At 40.8% G+C, this 27,101-nt stretch overlaps 1 protein-coding gene across 1 annotated transcript; it reads left to right on the forward strand.

Moving 5' to 3' along the window:
- The first annotated feature begins 24,611 nt into the window (after positions 1 to 24,611).
- Positions 24,612 to 25,785, forward strand: LOC139372494 (uncharacterized). The gene is made up of 2 exons (XM_071112220.1): positions 24,612 to 24,714; positions 25,052 to 25,785. Exons 1-2 carry the CDS (start codon positions 24,637 to 24,639, stop codon positions 25,766 to 25,768), a joined length of 795 nt encoding a protein of 264 aa, XP_070968321.1. The 5' UTR covers positions 24,612 to 24,636; the 3' UTR covers positions 25,769 to 25,785.
- The last annotated feature ends 1,316 nt before the right edge of the window (positions 25,786 to 27,101 follow it).

The following is a 27,101-nucleotide window of genomic DNA, read 5'->3' on the forward strand; positions in this document are numbered from 1 at the left end:
GATTGATTGTCTTTTATAAGATAAGTTTAATGCTAGCTAGCAACTTACCTTGGCTTACTGCATTTGCGTAACAGGCAGTCTCCTTGTGGAGTATTGCCCCTGAACGAGGCAGTTAACCCACCGTTCCTAGGCCGTCATTGAAAATAAGAATGTGTTCTTAACTGACTTGCCTAGTTAAATAAAGGTAAAAAAAAATATATATATATATATTTATTTTTATAATCGGCGCCCAAAAATACTGATATACTATGATAAAAAAATTACAGACCTCTACATGCTTTGTAAGTAGGAAAACCTGCAAAATAGGCAGCTTATCAAATACTTGTTCTCCCCACTGTATATGAAATATGTACAAATAAACGAGGAAAGCGAATATTTTCACCGGACAAGACAAGAAAACACACCTCCGACTGCTACGCGATCTTGGGACAGTCTCTGCCCAACGAGAGAACTAAGATGACAACATAGCATGGCAGCAACACATGACAACACAGCATGGTAGCAACACAATATGACAATAACATGGTAGCAACACAACATGGCAGCAGCACAACATGGTAGCAGCACAAAACAGGGTACAAACATTGTTGGGCAGGGACAACAGCACAAAGGGCAAGAAGGAAGAGACAACAATACATCACGCAAAGCAGCCATAGAGGAAATATGATAGAGGAATATAATACACAGAATATGATAGAGGGGAATATGATATAGATTATTATAATACAGGGGAATATGATAGAGAGGGAAATGATGGAGAGGAAAAAGATAGCGGGGAATATAATACACAGAATATGATAGAGAGGAATATGATGGAGGGGAATATGATAGCGGAGAAAATGATTGAGGGGAATATGATGGAGGGGAATGTGATATAGGGGAATATAATACACAGAATATGATAGAGGGGAATATGATATATATTATTATAATACAGGGTAATATGTTAGAGAGAATATAATAGAGAGGAATATGATAGCGGAAATATTATAGAGGGAATATGATCAGTGGCGATTTGAGCTTGTAAATCTTGGCGGGGAAATAAAAAATTGTGTGGGATGAATGCCAACAAAGCCACTATACTACACAACAAAAGCATTTCGCTACACTCGCATTAACATCTGCTAACCATGTGTATGTGACAAATAAAATGTGATTTGATTTGATAAACAATATATTAATTGCCCTATAACGTGACAAACAGTGCCCACAAACTGTTATAGCCTACATAAAGCTGTCCCAACAGCAGAGTCCCAACACCTTACCACTGCTACACCTGGCTATCAGCTAGAGCCTTGTCTGGCAGCGAAATAGTTCCTTCATCCAGTGAGGAACATGGGCTACTAGCAGCTTACTACACAACATACACTTAGTGTTCATTTCTTAGCTACAGTATACATTTCTCCCTGCCTAATTAAATCAATTATGAATCATACAAGACATTTTTGGACTCAACTTGTTGTGCTGTGCTCACTTGAACAGGAAGGTGGTGCAGCGGTCCTTCGTGGGCAAATTTTGTCATCAAACTTTGTCATCAAGGTCTGGCATTCTCTGGATTCATGATACTTTTAAGACAACTGGGAACTCAACAAAAAAAGCTTGAATCATGATTATGTCAGTGATCTTCAGGTCGTAGCTCTTTAAAGAGCTCTTTTTCCTAGCCACCGTGCTTCTACACCTGCATTGCTTGCTGTTTGGGGTTTTAGGCTGGGTTTCTGTACAGCACTTTGAGATATCAGCTGATGTACGAAGGGCTATATAAATACATTTGATTTGATTTGATTTAAAGAGGCCCGAGTTCCAAATTTACAATTCCGAGCTGGATGAAAAATGAAAACGTATTTTCCAAGTCGTAGCTCCTTTTTCCCGAGTTACCAGTTGTCTTGAACTTACTAAACTTACTTGATGTCAGCGTTGCACACACTTGGCATTCTCTCAACCATCTTCACCTGGAATGCCTTTTCAACAGTCTTGAAGGAGTTCGCTCATATGCTGAGCACTTGTTGGCTGCTTTTCCCAAGCAATCTCACTTGAGATGAGGTCGGGTGATTGTGGAGGCTGGATCATCTGATGCAGAACTCCATCACTCTCCTTCTTGTTCAAATATCCCTTACACAGCCTGGAGGTGTGTTGGGTCATTGTCCTGTTGAAAACAAATGATTAGTTCCACTAAGCGCAAACCAGATGGGATGGCGGATCGCTGCAGAATGCTGTGGTAGCCATGCTGGTTAAGTGTGCTTGAATTCTAAATAGATCACAGACAGTGTCACCAACAAAGCAACCCCACACCATCACACCTCATCCTCCATGATTCACGCTGTGAACTACATATGCGGAGATCATCCGTTCACCTACTCTGCGTCTCACAAAGACACGGAGGTTGGAACCAAAATCTCAAATTTGGACTGATCTGACCAAAGGACAGATTTCCACCAGTCTAATGTCGATTGCTTGTGTTTCTTGGCCCAAGCAAGTCTCTTTTTATTATTGGTGTCCTTTAGTAGTGATCTCTTTGCAGAATTTTGACCATGAAGGTCTGATTAACGCAGTCTCCTTTGAAAAGTTGATGTTGAGATGTGTCTGTTACTTGAACTTTGTGAAGCATTTATTTGGTCTGCAATTTATGAGGCTGGTAACTCTAATGAACTTATCCTCTGCAGCAGAGGTAACTCTGGGTCTTTCTTTCCTGTGGTGGTCCTCATGAGAGCCAGTTTCATCATATCGCTTTATGGTTCTTGCGACTGCACTTGAAGAAACTTTCAAAGTTCTTGAAACTTTCCTGATTGACTGATCTTCATGTCTTAAGGTAATGATGGACTGTTGTTTCTCTTTGCTTATTTGACCTGTTCTTGCCATAATATGGACTTGTTAATTTTCTCCAAATAGGGCAATCTTCTGTAAACAACCCCTACCTTGTCACAACACAATTGATTGATTCAAACGCATTAAGGAAAGAAATTCCACAAATTAACTTTGAACATGGCACACGTGTTAATTAAAATGCATTCCAGATGACTAGCTCATGAAGCTGGTTAAGAGAATGCCAAGAGTGTGCAAAGCTGTCATCCAGGCAAAGGGTGGCTACTTTAAAGAATCTCAAATATAAAATGTATTTTGTAGCACTTCTTTGCTTACTACATGATTCCACATGTGTTATTTCATAGTGTTGATGTCTTCCCTATTCTGCCCTCCCAAGCAAAAAGGCAGTAACTGCTCATTTGGTCAAAAATTAGTTCATGTCATTTTTGTTAGATTAAATGCATGCTTAATCATGTGGACAAGTATCCTGCCTCTATTGTATTGTGTTTTGGAGAAAATGGGGTTTACCTTTGTATCATATCATTTTATTCTGTGATGCAATCGAACCTGTATGACACTGACTGACACCTACACACACATACCTTGCTAATCTAGGGATACAACTCCATGGAACAGCATTCCCGGGGGTTAAATGATGGTTGAACTTGCTCTGAAACGCCGACATCCAGACAGACACTGGTAAGAACTAGCCAGCTAAGTAGATCTGACATCAAAATGAATTAGCTAGCTAGCAAGCTAAGCTAGCTAGCGAGCATAGACTAACAATGCTACCTGCTCTCATAAGATATCTGCAATTGGTACTAACGTCAATCTATTAGCCATATAATGAATTATATTCTGAAATTTCATCTGATGGTTTCTTTGAATCAGTACACCATACACACAATTTCTAGCCAGTGACAGCCACCTAGCTAAAACTGACGCGCCCCTACCAAAACGTCAAAACCGACGTAGCAAGCATTAGCATGAAGCAATAGATTTGTGCTACATTTTCCCATAAGAGACGATCAGCAGTTTATACTAGCTTTAATCTATTTGACCTAGAATTAATATAATTCCTATAGTTGTATTCTGACATTCAATGTGTTATTTGAACCCATAACGTTACACCACACACGATCTCTAGCCAGCTGACGGTCAGTTGGACGTGAACCCCATACTGAACTGTCAAAAGCCACCCACACTCGTTTTCCGGATGAGCGCACACACACAGCATTGCTAGCTCATTAATAATATATATACTCACATGTTCAGGGTTTCTGGTTTTCTTTTATATTCCAGTATTGCGTGACTGTCCTGGTCAGGAAAGTTAAAATCTCAAATTGTATCCATCACCTTTGTTGGTGGAATATGTAATTAGTACAACAAGCTTTGACATACCAAACGTGTGCTCAATGTGTCTGCTTCAGTGCCATCATTACATGAATGCGGAAAAAACTGTTTTGCATGACTTCCACCAATCCCCGTGGTCTAGATGATTAGTATCTATGCGGAACAAAGTTGCCATGTGAGGGTGTATTAGGACAGTCCAACCACGTCAACACTAGATCTTATTCCTGTCAATGTCCAACCATGCAATTTTTTTGTATTTGTAAGGAAAAATGAAAATGTAAGAGCCTTTTTGGGAGCAGGTATGAAATTAATAGATGAACTGAGTTATGACAGTGAAAATGATTATGATAATGTTTGCACAAGATAAAATCAACATTGATTATATCCTATATTATAGAATAACTGAAAAGGATTATGATCATATGTTTGAAAATGTCAGTATTAATTATTATCATCCATGACAGAATAGAATCATTAGGATGCAGGTCCCTGATTATTTGCTCTGTTGATTTCAGTTGAGTTTGAGGGCCACATTCCAACAAAGATTCCTGATCTACCCCCTTTAACTGAAGTCACAGTGTCAACACTATTTGAAGAAATAGAGAACCAGTGGGTGGTCTCTGACAGGTAATCATTTAATGTAATTCAAACAATTTCAGTGCTGCATTTCACATTTATTCCTATAACAAGACATAGGCTATTTGTCAAACAGTATGTAATGTCTCTATGTAAATGCAACTGGTATCTTAGTGGAAGACACACAAAGGATGCAGTTTCAACTTTGTTACACTGTCAGTAATTACACTGCTCTTGAGTCTGATTGGTTAGATCAACTGGAAAGACATGGATAAGAAACATTTCAAACAAGTTTTTAAACAATGGGACCTGTTGGCAGGTCCAAAACTACTGTTCTATAGTCAGCTGATATTGATTTCCTTAATAATAAATTGAACTACAATGCAAGAATTCAGGGACACCTACTCTTCAATCAAATGTTTCAGGCCTAGATAATTACACACCCAGCACATCTTATTTCTCTACCAGCATGCGAACCGTGAAGATCCCTCAACTGCAACAGCTCTAGTTGTTTTAACCGATCAATGGATCAGGTCACTTGACCAAAATAAGCTGCTTCTTGATTTTAGTGCAACATTTGACCTTGTTGATCATGGCTAATAGCTGAGGCCATTGAGGAGAGATGTTTTCTTAAACACTCACTGAGGTGTCACAGTCTACAGAATACCTGTTTTACTGTATGTAGTAAGGTAACCTAAATATTTTATTAATGATGAAGATTTTGATGAGCAACACTGACATTAGCGGAAGGCTAAGGTCAAACAAATAACCTAAGTAAACCTGGATGCTAGTTGTGAAATCTAAAACATATTCAATTTGAAATAGGCAAAACACCTGTACTATGAATGGTCAACAATTTAATAAGAGGTAGAGCATTTTATTTTAATAAAACATTTGGTTACATGGATTCAATGTAAATATTACATATGACTGTGCTCAACAGGTTAAAAAAAAGGGAATTGTTCTAGCATTTGATTACACATGAGAGCTTCTGTGGGTAGTCATAGCAATGGGGCCTTCATTGTGACATCACAAGATTCTGATTCTGGGAGGTTAGCTGTTGCACAGACAAACAGAACAGTGCAAAGAGACTGATTCAACTAACCACTGACAGATGATTCATGTCCTATTTCATTAGCAAGAGAGCACGCTGCTTACTTGAGAGGTAGGTTGTAATATAACTTACTGTTTAACTATGTTTCTGAAGAATAACTACTTTTTAAATGACTTGTGTACTAACATGACCCTTTAAGTAGGCCTGACATGCAATCATGGTGACAAGTGAAACTAGTGACGAGAGACAGTTTGCTTGAATCAGTTTTTTTGTGAGAAAAATGTTCATCCTGACAACTGAGATGGAATGTTACAGTTGTTGTAGTCAGCCAGCCTAATGGCAAATACATTCTATTGATGAAAGAAAACCGCATCTCTGTGTTAATCCCCAACATACATTGTAATCAATTATCTCTATAAATATGTAACACAAGGGTAGGTTGTGTAAAAAACAAGTAGGCGAACTTGGCTAACTTGTAGTTGCTAATTTAAAAAAATATTCAGATTTTCTTGATTAAATGGTCATCCATTTCAAATGGTTGAATTGATAGACCTCATTAAATTGAGTTGCACTCAGAGGCACTCAAAGAGAAGACTGGAGTGATTCAAATAGATGAAACTGTACAACAAGTTTGGTCCATGATGGAAATAGTCACTTTCTTCCACCAAAACCTTTTAGAATGATATTATATAAGTGATTAGTGTGGTTTGTGAGAACCAGGGCCAATATGGAGTGGCGTTACATGAGGGGGTTGAATAAGGCTCAATAGTAAGGTACAGAGAGAGCCTGAAGTTTGATTGTTAAAGTCTATGTTGTGCTTTCTCATCTCCAATGGCAACGCCTTGCATCACAATGAAGATGTCATGAAGGATATTGTGCACATAATGATAGGAACAGCCAAAATTGATTCATTTGAACTTGGTCGCTTTTCCAGTAGCCAACTTTTTACTAATAATTCAGATAGGCCTATTGCGTAATCATCTCTGGATTGGGATTGTCACTTGCTTAATTGTAAGTAAAGGGGAAGAAATGTGAGCACATCGTAAAGAGATGTATTATTCTTTGGTTAGCAACACACCACTTACTACAACGTTATGTATTTTCCAGACTTATTGTTAGCTAGGAGGAAGACATGGAGGGTTCAACGCTGGCACAGAGGAGGGCTGAGTGTCAGTTGAAGGATAGGGAGATCCAGACAGACTACATGATGGAGCTGGGAGCCAGGTTGGTTCTGGTGAGACAGATCCAGAGTGAGCAGGAGAAGGAGATGAAGAGGATTTGGTTTGAGACGAGGAAAATGCCAAGCCTGATTGAGGAGGTAACAAGACCAACTTTGACAAAGTCGACTAGAGTTCTGTTGAACAATATTGATTAAATCAAATATATGTCAATATACTGGCAAAATGTGCCATATGCCATTGAACGTAAGCTAACAGTATTTTGTCTGATAACTTTTCTTGTGTTGTATTGTGTATGTCTCTGAGTATTGTTATGTACATAGTCCTCAGTTCTTATGGTTGCCTTGTCTTTAAAAAAAATTAAATAACAAGACCAAGCGATCTCTCATAGACCTTCAAATCAGGATAATGTAGTTGTCTGACCTAGCTACCTTAAGTTGAATGCACTAACGGTAAATTGTTCTGGACAAAAGCGTCTGCTAAATGTCTAAAATGTCAAATGTTGTGCTGGGTGTAGTGCATGTATTTTTACACTTAGTTGACCCGTTAGCTAGAAGACCTAGGGTTGGTACAGACTGGTGCAGAGCATCTGAGAGGACACTAGATATATACAGTGTCTTAGGAAAGTATTTAGACACCTTTACTTATTCCACCTGTTGTTACTTTACATCCTCATTCTAAAATGGATTAAATAAAATAAAGATTCTCAGCAATCTACACATAATACCCCACAATTACAATGCGAAAAAACTGTGTTACATTTGTATTGAAAATGTATTACATTTAAGAACAGAAATAATTTATTTACATAAGTATACAGACCCTTTGCTATGAGTCTCGAAATTGAGCTCAGGTGCATCCTGTTTCCATTGATCGTCCTTTCGATGTTTCTACAACTTGATTGGACTTGTTGTAAATGAAATTGATATGACATGATTTGGAAAGGCACACACCTGTCTATATAAGGTCCCACAGTGTACAGTACATGCCAGATCAAATACCAAACCATGAGGTAGAAGGGATTGTCCGTAAAGCTCCGAGACAGGATTGTGTCGAGAAACAGATGTCCGCAGCATTGAAGGTCCCCAAGAACACAGTGACCTCCATCATTCTTAAATAGAAGAAGTTTGGAACCACCAAGACTCTTCCTAGAGCTGGACGCCCGGCAAGCTGAGCATTCGGAGGAGAAGGGTCTTAGTCGGGGAGGTGACCAAGAACCCGATAGTGACTGACAGAGCACAAGAATTCCTCTGTGGAGATAGGAGAACCTTCCAGAAGGACAACCATCTCTGCAGCACTTCACCAATCAGGCCTTTACGGTAGATTTGCCAGATGGAAGCCACTCCTCAGTAAAAGGCACATGACAGCCCACTTGGAGTTTCCCAAAAGGCACCCATTGACTCTCAGACCATGAGAAACAAGATGCTCTGGTCTGATGAAACCAAGATTGAAATCTTTGGCCTGATTGCCAAGCGTCACGTCTGGAGGAAATCTGGCACCTACGGCACAGTCAAGCACGGTAGTGGCAGCATCATGCTGTGGGGATGTTTTTCAGCGGCGTGGACTAAGAGACTAGTCAGGATCGAGGCAAAGATGAACGGAGCACAGAGAGATCCTTGAAGAAAACCTGCTCCAGAGCGCTCAGGACCTCAGACTGGGGGCGATGGGTCACCTTACAACAGAACAACGACCCTAAGCACAAGCCAAGACACGTCTCTGAATGTCCTTGAGTGGCCCAGCCAGAGCCCGGACTTGAACCGGATCGAACATCTATGGACAGACCTGAAAATAGCTGTGCCGCAACTCTCCCCATCCAACCTAACAGAGCTTGAGAGGATCTGCAGAGAAGAACTGGAGAAAGTCCCCAAACACAAGTATGCCGAGTGTGTAGCGTAATACCCAAGAAGATTCTATGCTGTAATCGCTGCCAACTGTGCTTCAACAAAGTACTGAATACGAAAGCATATTCCCATTATTTTTATTTTGAATTAATTTGGAACGATTCTGTTCTTGCTTTGTCAATATGGGGTATTTTGTGTAGATTGATGACTGAAAAAATTTATTTAATCAATTTTAGAATAAGGCTGAGGTAACAAAATGTGGAAGAAGTGAAAGGGTCTGAATACTTTCCGAAGGCACTGTATATGTGATGTAAAAGTAAATAGAGTTCACTCATAAAGAATGTATGTACTGAATGTGATCACTTTCATCATGTCTGTTTCTTTTCTCCTGCAGAATGTGAGAGATGTGACCAAACGTCCACTCACTGAGTTCATGGCTCCCTGTATTGACTCCCTCCCACCACTGGCTTTCACCAATCGGAGGCCAATACCAACCATGTTGCATCCCCCCTCTCCATTGGTCATACGCACTCAGGGTGCACAGCGATTCATTGTATTTTCCTACTTTGTCCCTGCTGAGTGCCCAGTTTCCACAGAGGCCACAGCAGATGTATCTGCTGGTAGAAGAGAGGACTTGTCGACAGATACACATCTTTCCTCAATGCTGCATCGATACCTGCCACACTTCTTTAACGATGACTCCATTCCACCACAGCAGACAGTAGAGGGAACCACTGAGGACTCAGATTCTCCAGTGGCAATATCTAATATCAAGGAAGAGGACAGATTCTATCCTTTCTCCCTCCCACCACTGGCTCAGCGGTTCATTGGCAATTCATTCAAAGTCCCGGAAACCTCCCAGCCTGCTGTTTCAGCCACGGAGTGCCGAGTTGCCACAGTGGACACTGCAGATACAGCCACTGTCAAGAGAGAGAACCGATGGGCAGCTACAATTCTTCCTTCAGTGCTGCCTCCATGCCTGCCACCAGTCGTTGACGATGACTTCATGCCTCCAGAGCACACAGTAGAGGAATCCTATGTGGTCTCATTTGCTACAGAGGCCACTTCAGGCACAGCTACTGTTGATGGAGTGGACAGATCAGCAGCTAAATGCCCTGTCCCAATGCTGCCTCCAAGTCTGCCACGTGTCTTTGACGACAAACTGCCAGGGGCGGCAGTAGAGGGAACCAACAAGTGTCCAGTTGCCAGTGAAACAACCAATGATGTGTCCACTCACCTCAAAGAGGACATGGGAGCTGATCAAAGCCCTCCTGACCCTGCAGCACTGCCTCCAAGCTCGCCATGTATCTGTGACTCTGACCACAAACTGACCAAGGAGGAAAAAGAGGATGTACCCGAGTCCTCCCTTGCCACAGAGATCGCTGTAGGCACATCCATTGTCCAGGGAGAGGACCTGGATAAAAGCCCTGCTCCAAGGCTGCCTCCAAGCTTGTCACACGTTTTGGACAATGACCATAAGCAGCCAGAGGAGACGATAGAGGAAGCCACTGAGTGCTCAGTCGCCGCAGAGGCATCAGTTGCTAATAGAGAGGATCCATCAGCAGCCACAGGTCTTCCCTTAGTGCTGCCTTCAAGCCTGCAACTTGTCTTTGACAATGACTACAAACTACCAGAGGAGGCAGTAGAGGGCACCAGCAAGTGTCCAGTTGCCCGTGAAGCAGTCGCTTCCGTGTCCACTGTCCTCCAAGAGGAGTTTTTGGCTGAAAAAAGTCCTCCTGCACCCACAGCACTGTCTCTAAGGCTGCCCTGCACCCACAACATTGACCACAAACAGCCAGGGGAGACCGTTGAGAACACCACAGAGTGCTCAGTTGACATAGAGGAAAGTGCAGTTGCATCCACTGTCAAGAGAGAGGAAATGATGGGTGATAAAAGCCCTGTCCATGCACTTCCTCCAAGCCTGGCATGCATCCAGGACAAGGACCCCAAGCAGCCAGATCAGAAAGGAAGGGGCACTACTGTGGAGGTGGATATCTGCCCTCACGCTCAACAGCTGGTCTCAGATGCTAACTTAACTCTGGCAACCCGCAATGATGAGCTGCCCAACCCTCTGATCTGCGTAGTCACTAAGATGCCTGTTAGAGTTGGAGCATCCATATGCAGGACAGAGGATGAGGAACCCAGGCCCTGGACCCTGGAAGAGGTAAAGGTAGGTGTCGAATTTCACCTTACTACTTTACAGGGATGGTGGTCATTTCCATTTCAATTCAATGCGTTGAAGAGAATTGGAATCTTAGAGTCTTTTGATCGGAATTGAAATGGAATTGACCCCAACCCTGCTGCTCTTTGCTCATAGTATAAAACATCACCCCTCACTAGGGTTAGCATTTGTATTACTTTTAGTATGGACCCAGGAACATCTATAGGTATTGTAACATCTAATGGGGTGCCCCATGAGGCCATCATTGTATGTTGATCACTCAGTTGTGTATTGAATGTGCTACATTGGAACAATATTACATCTAGAGTCAATGTCTTCCTATTAGGATCATTGGATAGGCATTGAAATTGAGAGTGAAGAGAGGAGCGTCACTGAGGAGGTGAGCCCGAGGGAGGGATTGAAGAGTGAGGCGGATTGTGCCCATTCCAAGTGCTCTATTGGGAAGGTTTCAACAGAGAGAGCAGAAACCATCCTGGGAAGAGTGGGCTTTCTGCTCATGAACCAAATGCAGAAAATCCCATTTTTGAAGATGGAGGAAAAAGAGAAAAATAAGAAACTGAATAAGAAGTTGAAAGATGAAGAGAAAGAGAGAAAGGAGATAAAACACAAGGAGGAGGAGCAAAAAAAGAGGGAGAAGAAAGAGATGAAGGAGAGAGAGAAAGAGCAGAAGAAAGTCATGAAGGCTGAGAAGAAGAGGGAGAAGTTAGAACAGAAAAAGAAAAAGGCAGAGAAAAAGAGGTTAGAGGGGCTGATGAAGATACATAATGACATGATGAAAGACAGAATTAAGAAAGAGAAGAAGTGTTCTGAGGAGCTGAAAAAGAGAGAGAAAGCTCAAGCTGCATTCTTGGAGATGGAGAGAAAGATTCAAGAAAAGGAGGAGAAGAAGAGAGAAAAGATGAGGAGAGAGGAGAGGAAGAGACTGGAGGAGAAGAAAAAGAGGGAACCAGCTGGAGGTGGAACTGAGACGGTGATAGAAGAGCAGGGAAGGGATGAAAGCTTGAAGATGGATGAGTAGACTGGGTAATAGAGAGTAGGGAGGGAGGGATATGGTATTTTTGCATGCAATGAAAGAACAAAGCATTTAAAAATAAAATAAAAAATGTTTACTCTGTTTGATTTTTGTTAAGGCATACTGTACAACACTGTATAAACACAAAATGTTGACTTTTCACACATCTGGGGAGTGTTTAATGATGAGGAGTTGAGGAAGAACAGGGGGGGAGTTGGAGGGTGGAGAGGAATATGATACAGAGGAATTTGATAGCAGGAATATGATATTTTATTTTATTTCACTCGGCATGTCAGTTCAGAACAAATTCTTATTTACAATGACGGCCTACCAAAAGGCAAAAGGCCTCCTGCGGGGATGGGGTCTGGGATTAAAAATAAATAAATAAACTTAAAACATAGGACAAAACACACATCACGACAAGTGAGACAACACAACACTTTAACCTCTTTCAGCTAGGGGGCACTATTTTTATGTTTGGAAAAAGAACGTTCCCAAAGTAAACGGCCTATTTCTCAGGCCCATATGCTAGAATATGCATATAATTGACAGATTAGGATAGAAAACACTCTAAAGTTTCCAAAACTGTCAAAATATTGTCTGTGAGTATAACAGAACTGATATTGCAAGCGAAAACCTGAGGAAAATAAAACCAGGAAGAGGCCTCTATTTTGAAAGCTATATGTTCCATAGCCTGCCTTCGCTCCATTTAAAGGGATATCAACCAGATTCCCTTTCCTATCGCTTCCTCAAGGTGTCAACAGTCTTTAGACATAGTTTCAGGCTTTTATTTTGAAAAATGAGCGAGCAAGATAACATCGCGTAGTGGATAGCTGGGTGTTCGCATGAGTTTTGCTTGCGCAACAGAGTGGTGCAGCCATTGACTCTCCCTCTCCTACTGAAAAAGAGACAGTGCCGGTTGATATATTATCGATTATATACTTTAAAATCAACCTGAGGATTGATTATAAAAAACGTTTGACATGTTTCTGTGGACATTACGGATACTATTTGGAATTTGTCTGCGTTGTTGTGACCGCTCGAGCCTGTGGATTTCTGAACACAACGCGCCAAACAAACTGAGGTATTTTGGATATAAAAATAATCTTTATGGAACAAAAGGAACATTTATTGTGTAACTGGGAGTCTCGTGAGTGAAAACATCCGAAGATCAAAGGTAAGCAATTAATTTTATTGCTTTTCTCATTTTCGTGACCAAGCTACTTTGATGCTAGGTGTCCATAATGTTTTGTCTAGTGATCGATAAACTTACACAAACGCTTGGATTGCTTTCGCTGTAAAGCATATTTTCAAAATCTGACACAACAGACGGATTAACAAAAAGCTAAGCTGTGTTTTGCTATATTGTGATTTCATGAATATAAATATTTATAGTAATATTATTTGAATGTGGCGCTCTGCAATTCAGCGGTTGTTGATGAAAATTATCCTAACGTTAACGGAATGGGTAGCGTCAATTAGTTTTTAACAAGGTAGGCCAGTTGAGAACAAGTTCTCACTTACAACTGCAACCTGACCAAGATAAAACAAATCAGTGCGACAAAAACAACACAGAGTTGCACATGGGTTAAACAAACGTACAGTTAATAGCATAATAGTAAAAATCTATGTTCAGAGTGTGCAAACGTAATAATATTAATGAGGTAAGGCAAAAAAATAGGCCATAGAGGCGAAATAACTACAAATTATCATTAATACTGGAGTGATAGATGTGCAGAGTATCATGTGCAAGTAGAGATACTGGGGTACAAAAGAGAAAAATAAATAAATAACCGATTATGATTTTTCAACACCAATACCGATACCAATTATTGGAGGACCAAAAAAGCCGATAACGATTAAATCGGCCAATTTTTTATTTATTTTTTGAAATAATGACAATTACAACAATACTGAATGAACACTTATTTTAACTTAATATAATACATCAATAAAATCAATTTAGCCTCAAGTAAATAATGAAACATGTTCAATTTGGTGTAAATAATGCAAAAACAAAGTGTTGGCGAAGAAAGTAAAAGTGCAATATGTGCTATGTAAGAAAGCTAAAGTTTCAGTTCCTTGCTCAGAACATATGAAAGCTGGTGGGTTCCTTTTAACATGAGTCTTCAATATTCCCAGGTAAGACGTTTTAGGATGTAGTTATTATAGGAATTATAGGACTATTTCCCTCTATACCATTTGTATTTCATTAACCTTTGACTATTGGATGTTCTTATAGGCACTTTAGTATTGCCAGTGTAACAGTATAGCTTCCATCCCTCTCCTCGCTCCTCCCTGGGCTCGAACCAGAAACACAACGACAACAGCCACCATCAAAGCAGCGTTACCCATGCAGAGCAAGAGGAACAACTACTAGAAGGCTCAGAGCGAGTGACGTTTGAAACGCTATTACCGCGCGCTAACTAGCTAGCCATTTCACTTCGGTTACACCAGCCTCATCTCGGGAGTTGATAGGCTTGAAGTCATAAACAGCGCAATGCTTGACGCAAAATCTGGAGTTCTGCCCCTTAACGAGGCAGTTAACCCACCGTTCCTAGGCCGTCATTGAAAATAAGAATGTGTTCTTAACTGACTTGCCTAGTTAAATAAAGGTAAAAATATATATATATATATATATATATTTATTTTTATAATCGGCGCCCAAAAATACTGATATACTATGATAAAAAAATAACAGACCTCTACATGCTTTGTAAGTAGGAAAACCTGCAAAATAGGCAGCTTATCAAATACTTGTTCTCCCCACTGTATATGAAATATGTACAAATAAACGAGGAAAGCAAATATTTTCACCGGACAAGACAAGAAAACACACCTCCGACTGCTACGCGATCTTGGGACAGTCTCTGCCCAACGAGAGAACTAAGACGACAACATAGCATGGCAGCAACACATGACAACACAGCATGGTAGCAACACAATATGACAATAACATGGTAGCAACACAACATGGCAGCAGCACAACATGGTAGCAGCACAAAACAGGGTACAACCATTGTTGGGCAGGGACAACAGCACAAAGGGCAAGAAGGAAGAGACAACAATACATCACGCAAAGCAGCCATAGAGGAAATATGATAGAGGAATATAATACACAGAATATGATAGAGGGGAATATGATATAGATTATTATAATACAGGGGAATATGATAGAGAGGGAAATGATGGAGAGGAAAAAGATAGCGGGGAATATAATACACAGAATATGATAGAGAGGAATATGATGGAGGGGAATATGATAGCGGAGAAAATGATTGAGGGGAATATGATGGAGGGGAATGTGATATAGGGGAATATAATACACAGAATATGATAGAGGGGAATATGATATATATTATTATAATACAGGGTAATATGTTAGAGAGAATATAATAGAGAGGAATATGATAGCGGAAATATTATAGAGGGAATATGATCAGTGGCGATTTGAGCTTGTAAATCTTGGCGGGGAAATAAAAAATTGTGTGGGATGAATGCCAACAAAGCCACTATACTACACAACAAAAGCATTTCGCTACACTCGCATTAACATCTGCTAACCATGTGTATGTGACAAATAAAATGTGATTTGATTTGATAAACAATATATTAATTGCCCTATAACGTGACAAACAGTGCCCACAAACTGTTATAGCCTACATAAAGCTGTCCCAACAGCAGAGTCCCAACACCTTACCACTGCTACACCTGGCTATCAGCTAGAGCCTTGTCTGGCAGCGAAATAGTTCCTTCATCCAGTGAGGAACATGGGCTACTAGCAGCTTACTACACAACATACACTTAGTGTTCATTTCTTAGCTACAGTATACATTTCTCCCTGCCTAATTAAATCAATTATGAATCATACAAGACATTTTTGGACTCAACTTGTTGTGCTGTGCTCACTTGAACAGGAAGGTGGTGCAGCGGTCCTTCGTGGGCAAATTTTGTCATCAAACTTTGTCATCAAGGTCTGGCATTCTCTGGATTCATGGTACTTTTAAGACAACTGGGAACTCAACAAAAAAAGCTTGAATCATGATTATGTCAGTGATCTTCAGGTCGTAGCTCTTTAAAGAGCTCTTTTTCCTAGCCACCGTGCTTCTACACCTGCATTGCTTGCTGTTTGGGGTTTTAGGCTGGGTTTCTGTACAGCACTTTGAGATATCAGCTGATGTACGAAGGGCTATATAAATACATTTGATTTGATTCGATTTAAAGAGGCCCGAGTTCCAAATTTACAATTCCGAGCTGGATGAAAAATGAAACCGTATTTTCCAAGTCGTAGCTCCTTTTTCCCGAGTTACCAGTTGTCTTGAACTTACTAAACTTACTTGATGTCAGCTTTGCACACACTTGGCATTCTCTCAACCATCTTCACCTGGAATGCCTTTTCAACAGTCTTGAAGGAGTTCGCTCATATGCTGAGCACTTGTTGGCTGCTTTTCCCAAGCAATCTCACTTGAGATGAGGTCGGGTGATTGTGGAGGCTGGATCATCTGATGCAGAACTCCATCACTCTCCTTCTTGTTCAAATATCCCTTACACAGCCTGGAGATGTGTTGGGTCATTGTCCTGTTGAAAACAAATGATTAGTTCCACTAAGCGCAAACCAGATGGGATGGCGGATCGCTGCAGAATGCTGTGGTAGCCATGCTGGTTAAGTGTGCTTGAATTCTAAATAGATCACAGACAGTGTCACCAACAAAGCAACCCCACACCATCACACCTCATCCTCCATGATTCACGCTGTGAACTACATATGCGGAGATAATCCGTTCACCTACTCTGCGTCTCACAAAGACACGGAGGTTGGAACCAAAATCTCAAATTTGGACAGATCTGACCAAAGGACAGATTTCCACCAGTCTAATGTCGATTGCTTGTGTTTCTTGGCCCAAGCAAGTCTCTTTTTATTATTGGTGTCCTTTAGTAGTGATCTCTTTGCAGAATTTTGACCATGAAGGTCTGATTCACGCAGTCTCCTTTGAAAAGTTGATGTTGAGATGTGTCTGTTACTTGAACTTTGTGAAGCATTTATTTGGTCTGCAATTTATGAGGCTGGTAACTCTAATGAACTTATCCTCTGCAGCAGAGGTAACTCTGGGTCTTTCTTTCCTGTGGTGGTCCTCATGAGAGCCAGTTTCATCATATCGCTTTATGGTTCTTGCGACTGCACTTGAAGAAACTTTCAAAGTTCTTGAAACTTTCCTGATTGACTGATCTTCATGTCTTAAGGTAATGATGGACTGTTGTTTCTCTTTGCTTATTTGACCTGTTCTTGCCATAATATGGACTTGTTAATTTTCTCCAAATAGGGCCATCTTCTGTAAACAACCCCTACCTTGTCACAACACAATTGATTGATTCAAACGCATTAAGGAAAGAAATTCCACAAATTAACTTTTAACATGGCACACGTGTTAATTAAAATGCATTCCAGATGACTAGCTCATGAAGCTGGTTAAGAGAATGCCAAGAGTGTGCAAAGCTGTCATCCAGGCAAAGGGTGGCTACTTTAAAGAATCTCAAATATAAAATGTATTTTGTAGCACTTCTTTGCTTACTACATGATTCCACATGTGTTATTTCATAGTGTTGATGTCTTCCCTATTCTGCCCTCCCAAGCAAAAAGGCAGTAACTGCTCATTTGGTCAAAAATTAGTTCATGTCATTTTTGTTAGATTAAATGCATGCTTAATCATGTGGACAAGTATCCTGCCTCTATTGTATTGTGTTTTGGAGAAAATGGGGTTTACCTTTGTATCATATCATTTTATTCTGTGATGCAATCGAACCTGTATGACACTGACTGACACCTACACACACATACCTTGCTAATCTAGGGATACAACTCCATGGAATAGCATTCCCGGGGGTTAAATGATGGTTGAACTTGCTCTGAAACGCCGACATCCAGACAGACACTGGTAAGAACTAGCCAGCTAAGTAGATCTGACATCAAAATGAATTAGCTAGCTAGCAAGCTAAGCTAGATAGCGAGCATAGACTAACAATGCTACCTGCTCTCATAAGATATCTGCAATTGGTACTAACGTCAATCTATAAGCAATATAATGAATTATATTCTGAAATTTCATCTGATGGTTTCTTTGAATCAGTACACCATACACACGATTTCTAGCCAGTGACAGCCACCTAGCTAAAACTGACGCGCCCCTACCAAAACGTCAAAACCGACGTAGCTAGCATTAGCATGAAGCAATAGATTTGTGCTACATTTTCCCATAAGAGACAATCAGCAGTTTATACTAGCTTTAATCTATTTGACCTAGAATTAATATAATCCCTATAGTTGTATTCTGACATTCAATGTGTTATTTGAACCCATAACGTTACACCACACACGATCTCTAGCCAGCTGACGGTCAGTTGGACGTGCACCCCATACTGAGCTGTCAAAAGCCACCCACACTCGTTTTCCGGATGAGCGCACACACACAGCATTGCTAGCTCATTAATAATATATATACTCACATGTTCAGGGTTTCTGGTTTTCTTTTATATTCCAGTATTGCGTGACTGTCCTGGTCAGGAAAGTTAAAATCTCAAATTGTATCCATCACCTTTGTTGGTGGAATATGTAATTAGTACAACAAGCTTTGACATACCAAACGTGTGCTCAATGTGTCTGCTTCAGTGCCATCATTACATGAATGCGGAAAAAACTGTTTTGCATGACTTCCACCAATCCCCGTGGTCTACATGATTAGTATCTATGCGGAACAAAGTTGCCATGTGAGGGTGTATTAGGACAGTCCAACCACGTCAACACTAGATCTTATTCCTGTCAATGTCCAACCATGCAATTTTTTTGTATTTGTAAGGAAAAATGAAAATGTAAGAGCCTTTTTGGGAGCAGGTATGAAATTAATAGATGAACTGAGTTATGACAGTGAAAATGATTATGATAATGTTTGCACAAGATAAAATCAACATTGATTATATCCTATATTATAGAATAACTAAAAAGGATTATGATCAGATGTTTGAAAATGTCAGTATTAATTATTATCATCCATGACAGAATAGAATCATTAGGATGCAGGTCCCTGATTATTTGCTCTGTTTATTTCAGTTGAGTTTGAGGGCCACATTCCAACAAAGATTCCTGATCTACCCCCTTTAACTGAAGTCACAGTGTCAACACTATTTGAAGAAATAGAGAACCAGTGGGTGGTCTCTGACAGGTAATCATTTAATGTAATTCAAACAATTTCAGTGCTGCATTTCACATTTATTCCTATAACAAGACATAGGCTATTTGTCAAACAGTATGTAATGTCTCTATGTAAATGCAACTGGTATCTTAGTGGAAGACACACAAAGGATGCAGTTTCAACTTTGTTACACTGTCAGTAATTACACTGCTCTTGAGTCTGATTGGTTAGATCAACTGGAAAGACATGGATAAGAAACATTTCAAACAAGTTTTTAAACAATGGGACCTGTTGGCAGGTCTAAAACTACTGTTCTATAGTCAGCTGATATTGATTTCCTTAATAATAAATTGAACTACAATGCAAGAATTCAGGGACACCTACTCTTCAATCAAATGTTTCAGGCCTAGATAATTACACACCCAGCACATCTTATTTCTCTACCAGCATGCGAACCGTGAAGATCCCTCAACTGCAACAGCTCTAGTTGTTTTAACCGATCAATGGATCAGGTCACTTGACCAAAATAAGCTGCTTCTTGATTTTAGTGCAACATTTGACCTTGTTGATCATATGGCTAATAGCTGAGGCCATTGAGAGATGTTTTCTTAAACACTCACTGAGGTGTCACAGTCTACAGAATACCTGTTTTACTGTATGTAGTAAGGTAGCCTAAATATTTTATTAATGATGAAGATTTTGATGAGCAACACTGACATTAGCGGAAGGCTAAGGTCAAACAAATAACCTAAGTAAACCTGGATGCTAGTTGTGAAATCTAAAACATATTCAATTTGAAATAGGCAAAACACCTGTACTATGAATGGTCAACAATTTAATAAGAGGTAGAGCATTTTATTTTAATAAAACATTTGGTTACATGGATTCAATGTAAATATTACATATGACTGTGCTCAACAGGTTAAAAAAAAGGGAATTGTTCTAGCATTTGATTACACATGAGAGCTTCTGTGGGTAGTCATAGCAATGGGGCCTTCATTGTGACATCACAAGATTCTGATTCTGGGAGGTTAGCTGTTGCACAGACAAACAGAACAGTGCAAAGAGACTGATTCAACTAACCACTGACAGATGATTCATGTCCTATTTCATTAGCAAGAGAACACGCTGCTTACTTGAGAGGTAGGTTGTAATATAACTTACTGTTTAACTATGTTTCTGAAGAATAACTACTTTTTAAATGACTTGTGTACTAACATGACCCTTTAAGTAGGCCTGACATGCAATCATGGTGACAAGTGAAACTATTGACGAGAGACAGTTTGCTTGAATCAGTTTTTTTGTGAGAAAATTGTTCATCCTGACAACTGAGATGGCATGTTACAGTTGTTGTAGTCAGCCAGCCTAATGACAAATACATTCTATTGATGAAAGAAAACCGCATCTCTGTGTTAATCCCCAACATACATTGTAATCAATTATCTCTATAAATATGTAACACAAGGGTAGGTTGTGTAAAAAACAAGTAGGCGAACTTGGCTAACTTGTAGTTGCTAATTTAAAAAAATATTCAGATTTTCTTGATTAAATGGTCATCCATTTCAAATGGTTGAATTGATAGACCTCATTAAATTGAGTTGCACTCAGAGGCACTCAAAGAGAAGACTGGAGTGATTCAAATAGATGAAACTGTACAACAAGTTTGGTCCATAATGGAAATAGTCACTTTCTTCCCCCAAAACCTTTTTGAATGATATTATATAAGTGATTAGTGTGGTTTGTGAGAACCAGGGCCAATATGGAGTGGCGTTACATGAGGGGGTTGAATAAGGCTCAATAGTAAGGTACAGAGAGAGCCTGAAGTTTGATTGTTAAAGTCTATGTTGTGCTTTCTCATCTCCAATGGCAACGCCTTGCATCACAATGAAGATGTCATGAAGGATATTGTGCACATAATGATAGGAACAGCCAAAATTGATTCATTTGAACTTGGTCGCTTTTCCAGTAGCCAACTTTTTACTAATAATTCAGATAGGCCTATTGCGTAATCATCTCTGGATTGGGATTGTCACTTGCTTAATTGTAAGTAAAGGGGAAGAAATGTGAGCACATTGTAAAGAGATGTATTATTCTTTGGTTAGCAACACACCACTTACTACAACATTATGTATTTTCCAGACTTATTGTTAGCTAGGAGGAAGACATGGAGGGTTCAACGCTGATACAGAGGAGGGCTGAGTGTCAGTTGAAGGATAGGGAGATCCAGACAGACTACATGATGGAGCTGGGAGCCAGGTTGGTTCTGGTGAGACAGATCCAGAGGGAGCAGGAGAAGGAGATGAAGAGGATTTGGTTTGAGACGAGGAAAATGCCAAGCCTGATTGAGGAGGTAACAAGACCAACTTTGACAAAGTCGACTAGAGTTCTGTTGAACAATATTGATTAAATCAAATATATGTCAATATACTGGCAAAATGTGCCATATGCCATTGAACATAAGCTAACAGTATTTTGTCTGATAACTTTTCTTGTGTTGTATTGTGTATGTCTCTGAGTATTGTTATGTACATAGTCCTCAGTTCTTATGGTTGCCTTGTCTTTAAAAAAAATTAAAAAACAAGACCAAGCGATCTCTCATAGACCTTCAAATCAGGATAATGTAGTTGTCTGACCTAGATACCTTAAGTTGAATGCACTAACGGTAAATTGTTCTGGACAAAAGTGTCTGCTAAATGTCTAAAATGTCAAATGTTGTGCTGGGTGTAGTGCATGTATTTTTACACTTAGTTGACCCGTTAGCTAGAAGACCCAGGGTTGGTACAGACTGGTGCAGAGCATCTGAGAGGACACTAGATATATACAGTGTCTTAGGAAAGTATTCAGACACCTTTACTTATTCCACCTGTTGTTACTTTACATCCTCATTCTAAAATGGATTAAATAAAATAAAGATTCTCAGCAATCTACACATAATACCCCACAATTACAATGCGAAAAAACTGTGTTACATTTGTATTGAAAATGTATTACATTTAAAAACAGAAATACTTTATTTACATAAGTATACAGACCCTTTGCTATGAGTCTCGAAATTGAACGCGTGGACTAAGAGACTAGTCAGGATCGAGGCAAAGATGAACGGAGCACAGAGAGATCCTTGAAGAAAACCTGCTCCAGAGCGCTCAGGACCTCAGACTGGGGGCGATGGGTCACCTTACAACAGAACAACGACCCTAACCACAAACCAAGACAACGCAGGAGTGACTTTGGGACACGTCTCTGAATGTCCTTGAGTGGCCCAGCCAGAGCCCGGACTTGAACCGGATCGAACATCTATGGACAGACCTGAAAATAGCTGTGCCGCAACTCTCCCCATCCAACCTAACAGAGCTTGAGAGGATCTGCAGAGAAGAATGGGAGAAAGTCCCCAAACACAAGTATGCCGAGTGTGTAGCGTAATACCCAAGAAGATTCTATGCTGTAATCGCTGCCAACGGTGCTTCAACAAAGTACTGAATACGAAAGCATATTCCCATTATTTTTATTTTAAATTAATTTGGAACGATTCTGTTCTTGCTTTGTCAATATGGGGTATTTTGTGTAGATTGATGACTGAAAAAAATGATTTAATCAATTTTAGAATAAGGCTGAGGTAACAAAATGTGGAAGAAGTGAAAGGGTCTGAATACTTTCCGAAGGCACTGTATATGTGATGTAAAAGTAAATAGAGTTCACTCATAAAGAATGTATGTACTGAATGTGATCACTTTCATCATGTCTGTTTCTTTTCTCCTGCAGAATGTGAGAGATGTGACCAAACGTCCACTCACTGAGTTCATGGCTCCCTGTATTGACTCCCTCCCACCACTGGCTTTCACCAATCGGAGGCCAATACCAACCATGTTGCATCCCCCCTCTCCATTGGTCATACCCACTCAGGATGCACAGCGATTCATTGTATTTTCCTACTTTGTCCCTGCTGAGTGCCCAGTTTCCACAGAGGACACAGCAGATGTATCTGCTGGTAGAAGAGAGGACTTGTCGACAGATACACATCTTTCCTCAATGCTGCATCGATACCTGCCACACTTCTTTAACGATGACTCCATTCCACCACAGCAGACAGTAGAGGGAACCACTGAGGACTCAGATTCTCTAGTGGCAATATCTAATATCAAGGAAGAGGACAGATTCTATCCTTTCTCCCTCCCACCACTGGCTCAGCGGTTCATTGGCAATTCATTCAAAGTCCCGGAAACCTCCCAGCCTGCTGTTTCAGCCACGGAGTGCCGAGTTGCCACAGTGGACACTGCAGATACAGCCACTGTCAAGAGAGAGAACCGATGGGCAGCTACAATTCTTCCTTCAGTGCTGCCTCCATGCCTGCCACCAGTCGTTGACGATGACTTCATGCCTCCAGAGCACACAGTAGAGGAATCCTATGTGGTCTCATTTGCTACAGAGGCCACTTCAGGCACAGCTACTGTTGATGGAGTGGACAGATCAGCAGCTAAATGCCCTGTCCCAATGCTGCCTCCAAGTCTGCCACGTGTCTTTGACGACAAACTGCCAGGGGCGGCAGTAGAGGGAACCAACAAGTGTCCAGTTGCCAGTGAAACAACCAATGATGTGTCCACTCACCTCAAAGAGGACATGGGAGCTGATCAAAGCCCTCCTGACCCTGCAGCACTGCCTCCAAGCTCGCCATGTATCTGTGACTCTGACCACAAACTGACCAAGGAGGAAAAAGAGGATGTACCCGAGTCCTCCCTTGCCACAGAGATCGCTGTAGGCACATCCATTGTCCAGGGAGAGGACCTGGATAAAAGCCCTGCTCCAAGGCTGCCTCCAAGCTTGTCACACGTTTTGGACAATGACCATAAGCAGCCAGAGGAGACGATAGAGGAAGCCACTGAGTGCTCAGTCGCCGCAGAGGCATCAGTTGCTAATAGAGAGGATCCATCAGCAGCCACAGGTCTTCCCTTAGTGCTGCCTTCAAGCCTGCAACTTGTCTTTGACAATGACTACAAACTACCAGAGGAGGCAGTAGAGGGCACCAGCAAGTGTCCAGTTGCCCGTGAAGCAGTCGCTTCCGTGTCCACTGTCCTCCAAGAGGAGTTTTTGGCTGAAAAAAGTCCTCCTGCACCCACAGCACTGTCTCTAAGGCTGCCCTGCACCCACAACATTGACCACAAACAGCCAGAGGAGACCGTTGAGAACACCACAGAGTGCTCAGTTGACATAGAGGAAAGTGCAGTTGCATCCACTGTCAAGAGAGAGGAAATGATGGGTGATAAAAGCCCTGTCCATGCACTTCCTCCAAGCCTGGCATGCATCCATGACAAGGACCCCAAGCAGCCAGATCAGAAAGGAAGGGGCACTACTGTGGAGGTGGATATCTGCCCTCAAGCTCAACAGCTGGTCTCAGATGCTAACTTAACTCTGGCAACCCGCAATGATGAGCTGCCCAACCCTCTGATCTGCGTAGTCACTAAGATGCCTGTTAGAGTTGGAGCATCCATATGCAGGTCAGAGGATGAGGAACCCAGGCCCTGGACCCTGGAAGAGGCAAAGGTAGGTGTCGAATTTCACCTTACTACTTTACAGGGATGGTGGTCATTTCCATTTCAATTCAATGCGTTGAAGAGAATTGGAATCTTAGAGTCTTTTGATCGGAATTGAAATGGAATTGACCCCAACCCTGCTGCTCTTTGCTCATAGTATAAAACATCACCCCTCACTAGGGTTAGCATTTGTATTACTTTTAGTATGGACCCAGGAACATCTATAGATATTGTAAAATCTAATGGGGTGCCCCATGAGGCCATCATTGTATGTTGATCACTCAGTTGTGTATTGAATGTGCTACATTGGAACAATATTACATCTAGAGTCAATGTCTTCCTGTTAGGATCATTGGATAGGCATTGAAATTGAGAGTGAAGAGAGGAGCGTCACTGAGGAGGTGAGCCCGAGGGAGGGATTGAAGAGTGAGGCGGATTGTGCCCATTCCAAGTGCTCTATTGGGAAGGTTTCAACAGAGAGAGCAGAAACCATCCTGGGAAGAGTGGGCTTTCTGCTCATGAACCAAATGCAGAAAATCCCATTTTTGAAGATGGAGGAAAAAGAGAAAAATAAGAAACTGAATAAGAAGTTGAAAGATGAAGAGAAAGAGAGAAAGGAGATAAAACACAAGGAGGAGGAGCAAAAAAAGAGGGAGAAGAAAGAGATGAAGGAGAGAGAGAAAGAGCAGAAGAAAGTCATGAAGGCTGAGAAGAAGAGGGAGAAGTTAGAACAGAAAAAGAGAGAGAAGGAAAGAAAAGAGAAGGAAAAGGCAGAGAAAAAGAGGTTAGAGGGGCTGATGAAGATACATAATGACATGATGAAAGACAGAATTAAGAAAGAGAAGAAGTGTTCTGAGGAGCTGAAAAAGAGAGAGAAAGCTCAAGCTGCATTCTTGGAGATGGAGAGAAAGATTCAAGAAAAGGAGGAGAAGAAGAGAGAAAAGATGAGGAGAGAGGAGAGGAAGAGACTGGAGGAGAAGAAAAAGAGGGAACCAGCTGGAGGTGGAACTGAGACGGTGATAGAAGAGCAGGGAAGGGATGAAAGCTTGAAGATGGATGAGTAGACTGGGTAATAGAGAGTAGGGAGGGAGGGATATGGTATTTTTGCATGCAATGAAAGAACGAAGCATTTAAAAATAAAATAAAAAATGTTTACTCTGTTTGATTTTTGTTAAGGCATACTGTACAACACTGTATAAACACAAAATGTTGACTTTTCACACATCTGGGGAGTGTTTAATGATGAGGAGTTGAGGAAGAACAGGGGGGGAGTTGGAGGGTGGAGAGGAATATGATACAGAGGAATTTGATAGAAGGAATATGATATTTTATTTTATTTCACTCGGCATGTCAGTTCAGAACAAATTCTTATTTACAATGACGGCCTACCAAAAGGCAAAAGGCCTCATGCGGGGATGGGGTCTGGGATTAAAAATAAATAAATAAACTTAAAACATAGGACAAAACACACATCACGACAAGTGAGACAACACAACACTTTAACCTCTTTCAGCTAGGGGGCACTATTTTTATGTTTGGAAAAAGAACGTTCCCAAAGTAAACGGCCTATTTCTCAGGCCCATATGCTAGAATATGCATATAATTGACAGATTAGGATAGAAAACACTCTAAAGTTTCCAAAACTGTCAAAATATTGTCTGTGAGTATAACAGAACTGATATTGCAAGCGAAAACCTGAGGAAAATAAAACCAGGAAGAGGCCTCTATTTTGAAAGCTATATGTTCCATAGCCTGCCTTCGCTCCATTTAAAGGGATATCAACCAGATCCCCTTTCCTATCGCTTCCTCGAGGTGTCAACAGTCTTTAGACATAGTTTCAGGCTTTTATTTTGAAAAATGAGCGAGCAAGATAACATCGCGTAGTGGATAGCTGGGTGTTCGCATGAGTTTTGCTTGCGCAACAGAGTGGTGCAGCCATTGACTCTCCCTCTCCTACTGAAAAAGAGACAGTGCCGGTTGATATATTATCGATTATATACTTTAAAATCAACCTGAGGATTGATTATAAAAAACGTTTGACATGTTTCTGTGGACATTACGGATACTATTTGGAATTTGTCTGCGTTGTTTTGACCGCTCGAGCCTGTGGATTTCTGAACACAACGCGCCAAACAAACTGAGGTATTTTGGATATAAAAATAATCTTTATGGAACAAAAGGAACATTTATTGTGTAACTGGGAGTCTCGTGAGTGAAAACATCCGAAGATCAAAGGTAAGCAATTAATTTTATTGCTTTTCTCATTTTCGTGACCAAGCTACTTTGATGCTAGGTGTCCATAATGTTTTGTCTAGTGATCGATAAACTTACACAAACGCTTGGATTGCTTTCGCTGTAAAGCATATTTTCAAAATCTGACACAACAGACGGATTAAC

Source organism: Oncorhynchus clarkii, chromosome 18 (genome assembly GCF_045791955.1).
Source record: "Oncorhynchus clarkii lewisi isolate Uvic-CL-2024 chromosome 18, UVic_Ocla_1.0, whole genome shotgun sequence".
Classification (NCBI taxonomy): Eukaryota; Metazoa; Chordata; class Actinopteri; order Salmoniformes; family Salmonidae; genus Oncorhynchus; species Oncorhynchus clarkii.

Excerpts from the sequence above, each read along its gene's own strand:
- LOC139372494 (XM_071112220.1), top strand. The coding sequence starts at position 24,637 with ATGCCTGTTAGAGTTGGAGCATCCATATGCAGGTCAGAGGATGAGGAA. Across the intron at positions 24,715-25,051 it reads GGACCCTGGAAGAGGCAAAG|GATCATTGGATAGGCATTGA; the intron begins GTAGGTGTCGAA and ends TCTTCCTGTTAG.